At 32.7% G+C, this 7,911-nt stretch overlaps 1 protein-coding gene across 1 annotated transcript in view; it reads right to left on the bottom strand.

The window, feature by feature from the left end:
• Nucleotides 1-607: 607 nt before the first annotated feature.
• LOC139374372 (synaptosomal-associated protein 25-B-like) overlaps nt 608-7,911 on the bottom strand; it is an 88,872-nt gene continuing 81,568 nt past the window's right edge. Inside the window, exons 6-8 of the mRNA XM_071115413.1 lie at nt 2,713-2,832; nt 2,465-2,609; nt 608-2,297 (exon numbers count right to left, since the gene is read on the bottom strand). Coding sequence (XP_070971514.1) covers nt 2,235-2,297; nt 2,465-2,609; nt 2,713-2,832 — 328 coding nt within the window. The 3' untranslated portion in view covers nt 608-2,234. The remainder of the gene's footprint in view (nt 2,298-2,464; nt 2,610-2,712; nt 2,833-7,911) is intronic.

Genomic DNA, 7,911 nt, shown 5'->3' with positions numbered 1-7,911 from the left:
GTCAGTCCTCTCCTTCCTTCATGTGGAGTGTGTAATGTCAGTCCTCTCCTTCCTTCCTGTGGAGTGTGTAATGTCAGTCCTCTCCTTCCTTCCTGTGGAGTGTGTAATGTCAGTCCTCTCCTTTCTTCCTGTGGAGTGTAGCCTGAGTGTGTAATGTCAGTCCTCTCCTTCCTTCCTGTGGAGTGTGTAATGTCAGTCCTCTCCTTTCTTCCTGTGGAGTGTAGCCTGAGTGTGTAATGTCAGTCCTCTCCTTTCTTCCTGTGGAGTGGAGCCTGAGTGTGTAATGTCAGTCCTTTTAGTTTCTCCAGTCTAGTTTTGCAGTATGTATACAACTCCCACACAGTCCATCTACATTTTCAATAAATAACGTGTTTTTTTTTGTTCTACAGTCATGTTTTTTTATTGGCATTTTTCCCCACATTATTTTACAATGATCACAGTCTGGAAATGTGTGAACAAAAGAGTGGCACTATTGCAGAGTGGCAGGAAGCAGGGTATCCTCTCAGCTGGGAGTGTCCTACACACTGCTGGGTATGCTGTGGTGGCCATGTTACTTGTTTTAGATGATGATGATGTTGTTCTATCTGCTGCGGGACACACGCAGTGCATCAAAGGGAGTAAGATCGCTGAGCGGTTGAGCCGGACATAGAGGTTGATGAGCCAACCATGAATGGCTGCTACTGCATTGGAGCCCACCTGGGTTACGTAATCAAAGCATTCTGCTCGTTGTTGTTCTCCTACCGCCGCCCGTCTCCAGGTCTGTCTGAGAGGAGGGGTTTAGATACTCTGCCCCTGACAATGAGTTGATGTGAGTTGGTTTGAGCATGGGGCTGCTAAACCCTAGGTTGTGGGTTCAATTCCCCACATGGGACGTGGGCTCACGTGACTTTAGAAATTACCATTACTGCTAATCTCGGTCAATGATAATGCAAAGTAACGTTGCATTGAAGGCCTGAGCCTGGCTGAAAAATGAGGTGTATCACTGGTTATGTTCCCAGCACAGTTGCACATTGTACCTTATGGGAGTGTCTGGGAGGAAGATGACAGTGTTTTAGAATAAGGGAGTTCTGACTTGTATGTTTGTTTTACTTTCGTTTAGCATCAAAAACAACAACATTAACTACAGAGTGTCTCACGTGGACAACACTGTCACACCACTAACACATGGAAGAAACAGCATGTAGTGGAGCATTGTCCTGCTCATGTAAAGCAATAGTAGTCGTGGTATCTGAGTAATGATGTAAATACAGTTTATATAAAAGAAGATGAGCAAGACGGAAACAGAGAACTGCACAGGTGAGCTAAAGCCATCAAAGAAGCACTATATACTTTAGGAGGAGAGACAGAATGGGAAGTAGACGAACAACTAGGAGGAGAGACAGAATGGGAAGTAGACAAACAACTAGGAGGAGAGACAGAATGGGAAGTAGACGAACAACTAGGAGGAGAGACAGAATGGGAAGTAGACGAACAACTAGGAGGAGAGACAGAATGGAGGGTAGAGGAACAACTAGGAGGAGAGACAATGGAGGGCAGAGGAACAACTAGGAGAGACAGAATGGATGGTAGAGGAACAACTAGGAGGAGAGACAGAATGGATGGTAGAGGAACAACTAGGAGAGACAGAATGGGAAGTAGACGAACAACTAGGAGGAGAGACAGAATGGAGGGTAGAGGAACAACTAGGAGGAGAGACAGAATGGAGGGTAGAGGAACAACTAGGAGGAGAGACAATGGAGGGCAGAGGAACAACTAGGAGGAGAGACAGAATGGAGGGTAGAGGAACAACTAGGAGAGACAGAATGGAGGGTAGAGGAACAACTAGGAGAGACAGAATGGGAAGTAGACGAACAACTAGGAGGAGAGACAGAATGGAGGGTAGAGGAACAACTAGGAGGAGAGACAGAATGGAGGGTAGAGGAACAACTAGGAGGAGAGACAATGGAGGGCAGAGGAACAACTAGGAGGAGAGACAGAATGGAGGGTAGAGGAACAACTAGGAGAGACAAAATGGAGGGTAGAGGAACAACTAGGAGAGACAGAATGGGGGGGTGGGGGTAGAGGACGAGATGACTAACCAGGACTATCATTTTAATAAAAGCCAAAGATAGAAGACAACAGAACAACATTTTACAACAGGAAGAAGAGAAGGAGGAGGGGGGCGGGTCTGAGAAGGGCCATGATAAAAGCATGTTTCAGGGGGGGGGGGGTTGAAAGCATGTTGTCGCTGCAGCTTAGCCCAACATCTTTGTGGCACGCTGGTTGGCCTCGTCAATCCTGGTCTTGTTGGAATCAGCCTGAGGAGAGAGGGAGAGGTTTGGGATGATGTGAAATTATACAAGCAATATCAATCAAAATCAAGACTTTAATTGTAGACTGTCAACTCAGCGCATGGCTGACCATCTCTGACACTGAAAATGTATTGATTGTGATTGATTGTCATCGTTATGATCGGGGACAGCACCTTGTCCATGATCCTGTCGATCTGCCGGTTCTGGGTGTCTATCTCGTTGCCCATGTCCAGGGCCATGTGACGCAGGTTACCGATGATCCCGCCCACCTGCTCCAGGTTCTCATCCATCTCATTCTCCCGGGCATCTTCAGTTACCCTGGAAACGCACATTGGATAGTCCATAAAACTGTCAGTAGATTTCGGCGTGGCAGAGGGAGTCCATATGCACACGTGCACACACGTGCACACCAACTCCTCACCTGCGGATGAACCCTCCACTGATGGCCATCTGTTCACGTTCGTCCACCACACGGGCCCCTGGCTGACTGTTAACCACTCCATCCTGGTTGGCCCCCCACGCCTGCCCTCCCCCCTTTATCCTGCAGAGACACATACCAGTCAGGAGGGGGGGGGGGGGTGGACATTTTTATTTGATGTAATAGATCCATTATACAACACAAGTAATGTGTAATTACAGCACGGCAGCACACCAACACAGCATGCCAATGGTAGGTATCTATCTCTCTATCTATATGTCTATCTAAGGTTCATATATCTCAAAACAGACATTTTGACTATTACAGTTTTTCCTCAAATCAGGTCCAAGTCATTTTGGGATCTGTGTTGAAACATATCTAGTTTAAAGACCCTCGTTCCCTTCGGACTCGTTGTGGAGTTTGATCTGTAGCCATTTCCTGTGATGATTGTGTTTTCGCTATCCATTGTAACTAATATTGTATTTGTAGGCCTATATGTTGTAACACAATTATAGATTAAATTAGATGTTATCCATTCATGCTTTTTTTATATGTACTATTGATGTTTGTAAACCGACTAACAAAATCATGAAACAGTCAGCCAAGATAACAAAAACCTGTGTCCTTCGAAAAACTATTTAAAACCTATATGAACCCTATATAAAACCTATATAAACCTAAATAAACCCTATATAAAATCTATATAAACCCCTATATAAACCCTATATATAATCTATATAAAACCTTATATAAAACCCTATATAAACCCTATATAAACCCTATATAAACCCTATATAAAACCCTATATAAAACCTATATATATTCTATATATAATATATATAAAACCCTATACAAAAACCTATATTAAATCTATATAAGCCCTATATAAAACCTATATAAAATCTATATAAAATCTACATTTAATCTATATAAACCCTATATAAAACCTATAAAAAATGTATATAAACCCTACATAAAACCTATATAAAACCCTATATAAAACCTATATAAACCCTATATATAATCTATATAAAAACCTATATGAAATCTATATAAACCCTGTATAAACCCTATATAAACCCTCTATAAAATCTATATAAACCCTATATATAATCTATATAAAACCCTATATAAAACCTATATAAACCCTATATAAAACCTATATAAACCCTCTATAAAATCTATATAAACCCTATATATAATCTATATAAACCCTATATAAAAACCTATATGAAATATATATAAACCCTGTATAAAACCTATATAAAATCTATATAAACCCTATATAAAATCTATATATAATCTATATAGAGAACAAGTATGTTTATTTTATGTAGTTTTTATGTAGGTTTTATTTAGGGTTTTATATAGATTTTATATAAACCCTATATACCCTTATATATAACCTATATAAACCCTATATAAACCCTATATAAAATCTATATAAAACCAATATAAACCCTATATACCCTTATATATAACCTATATAAACCCTATATAAAACCAATATAAACCCTATATACCCTTATATATAACCTATATAAACCCTATATACCCTTATATATAACCTATATAAACCCTATATAAACCCTATATAAACCCTTATATATAACCTATATAAACCCTATATACCCTTATATATAACCTACATAAAACCTACATGAAATAAAAATAAAAACTACATAAAATAAACATAAAATCTATATAAACCCTATATAAACCCTATATAAACCCTATATAAAACCTATATAAACCCTATATACCCTTATATATAACCTATATAAACCCTATATACCCTTATATATAACCTATATTAAACCTATATAAACCCTATATACCCTTATATATAACCTATATAAACCCTATATAAAACCAATATAAACCCTATATACCCTTATATATAACCTATATAAACCCTATATACCCTTATATATAACCTATATAAACCCTATATAAAACCAATATAAACCCTATATAAACCCTATATACCCTTATATATAACCTATATTAACCTCTATATAAAACCCTGCATAAAATCTATATAAAACCCTAAATAAATCCTATATAAACCCTATATAAAACCTATTTAAAATCTCTATATAACCTATATAAAACCTACATAAACCCTACATAAAAACTACATAAAATAAACATAAAATCTATATAAACCCTATATACCCTTATATATAACCTATATAAACCCTATATACCCTTATATATAACCTATATAAACCCTATATACCCTTATATATAACCTATATAAACCCTATATACCCTTATATATAACCTATATAAACCCTATATACCCTTATATATAACCTATATAAACCCTATATACCCTTATATATAACCTACATAAACCCTATATATAACCTATATAAACCCTATATACCCTTATATATAACCTATATTAACCTCTATATAAAAACGACATAAAATAAACATAAAATCTATATAAACCCTATATAAAACCATTATAAACCCTATATACCCTTATATATTACCTATATAAACCCTATATAAAAACTACATAAAATAAACATAAAATCTATATAAACCCTATATAAAACCTATATAAAACCTATATAAACCCTATATAAACCCTATATAAACCCTATATACCCTTATATATAACCTATATAAACCCTATATAAAAACTACATAAAATAAACATAAAATCTATATAAACCCTATATAAAACCTATATAAACCCTATATAAACCCTATATACCCTTATATATAGCCTACATAAAACCTACATGAAATAAAAATAAAAACTACATAAAATAAACATAAAATCTATATAAAACCAATATAAACCCTATATAAACCCTATATAAAACCTATATAAACCCTATATACCCTTATATATAACCTATATAAACCCTATATACCCTTATATATAACCTATATAAACCCTATATACCCTTATATATAACCTATATAAACCCTATATACCCTTATATATAACCTATATAAACCCTATATACCCTTATATATAACCTATATTAACCTCTATATAAAACCCTGCATAAAATCTATATAAAACCTATATAAAACCTATATACCCCTATATATAACCTATATAAACCCTATATAAACCCTATATAAACCCTATATAAAATCTATATAAAAAAAATATAAACCCTATATACCCTTATATATAACCTATATAAACCCTATATAAACCCTATATAAAACCAATATAAACCCTATATACCCTTATATATAACCTATATAAACCCTATATACCCTTATATATAACCTATATTAACCTCTATATAAAACCCTGCATAAAATCTATATAAAACCAATATAAACCCTATATACCCTTATATATAACCTATATAAACCCTATATAAACCATATATAAACCCTATATAAAACCAATATAAACCCTATATACCCTTATATATAACCTATATAAACCCTATATAAAACCAATATAAACCCTATATACCCTTATATATAACCTATATAAACCCTATATACCCTTATATATAATCTATATAAACCCTATATACCCTTATATATAACCTATATTAACCTCTATATAAAACCCTGCATAAAATCTATATAAAACCTATATAAAACCTATATACCCCTATATATAACCTATATAAACCCTATATAAACCCTATATAAACCCTATATAAAATCTATATAAAACCAATATAAACCCTATATACCCTTATATATAACCTATATAAACCCTATATACCCTTATATATAACCTATATTAACCTCTATATAAAACCCTGCATAAAATCTATATAAAACCTATATAAAACCTATATACCCCTATATATAACCTATATAAACCCTATATAAACCCTATATAAACCCTATATAAAATAAACATAAAACCAATATAAACCCTATATAAACCCTATATACACCAGACCCTATATAAACCCTATATAAAATCTATATAAACCCTAAATAAACCCTATATAAAATCTATATAAACCCTATATACCCTTATATATAACCTATATAAACCCTATATAAACCCTATATAAAATCTATATAAACCCTATATAAAACCAATATAAACCCTATATACACCCTTATATATAACCTATATAAACCCTATATAAACCCTATATAAACCCTATATAAAACCAATATAAACCCTATATACCCTTATATATAACCTATATAAACTCTATATAAACCCTATATAAAATCTATATAAACCCTATATACCCTTATATATAACATATATAAACCCTATATACCCTTATATATAACCTATATAAACCCTATATAAACCCTATATAAAATCTATATAAACCCTATATAAAACCAATATAAACCCTATATACCCTTATATATAACCTATATAAACCCTATATAAACCCTATATAAAATCTATATAAACCCTATATAAAACCAATATAAACCCTATATACCCTTATATATAACCTATATAAACCCTATATAAACCCTATATAAAATCTATATAAACCCTATATACCCTATATAAACCCTATATATACCCTATATAAACCCTGTATAAAACCAATATAAACCCTATATAAACCCTATATAAACCCTATATAAAACCAATATAAACCCTATATACCCTTATATATAACCTATATAAACCCTATATACCCTTATATATAACCTATATAAACCCTATATACCCTTATATATAACCTATATTAACCTCTATATAAAACCCTGCATAAAATCTATATAAAACCTATATAAACCATATATAAAACCAATATAAACCCTATATACCCTTATATATAACCTATATAAACCCTATATAAACCCTATATAAAATCTATATGAACCCTATATAAAACCAATATAAACCCTATATACCCTTATATATAACCTATATTAAACCTATATAAACCCTATATAAACCCTATATAATATCTATATAAACCCTATATAAAACCAATATAAACCCTATATACCCTTATATATAACCTATATAAACCCTATATACCCTTATATATAACCTATATTAATCTCTATATAAAACCCTGCATAAAATCTATATAAAACCCTAAATAAAACCTATATAAACCCTATATAAAACCTATTTAAAATCTCTATATAACCTATATAAAACCTACATAAACCCTACATAAAATAAACATAAAATCTATTTAAACCCTATATACCCTTATATATAACCTATATAAACCCTATATACCCTAAACATAACATAATATTTAA

Source organism: Oncorhynchus clarkii, chromosome 19, assembly GCF_045791955.1.
Source record: "Oncorhynchus clarkii lewisi isolate Uvic-CL-2024 chromosome 19, UVic_Ocla_1.0, whole genome shotgun sequence".
Lineage (NCBI taxonomy): Eukaryota > Metazoa > Chordata > Actinopteri > Salmoniformes > Salmonidae > Oncorhynchus > Oncorhynchus clarkii.
The sequence above is the reverse complement of the archived record's forward strand: the minus strand, read 5'-3'. Positions and strand labels throughout refer to the sequence as shown.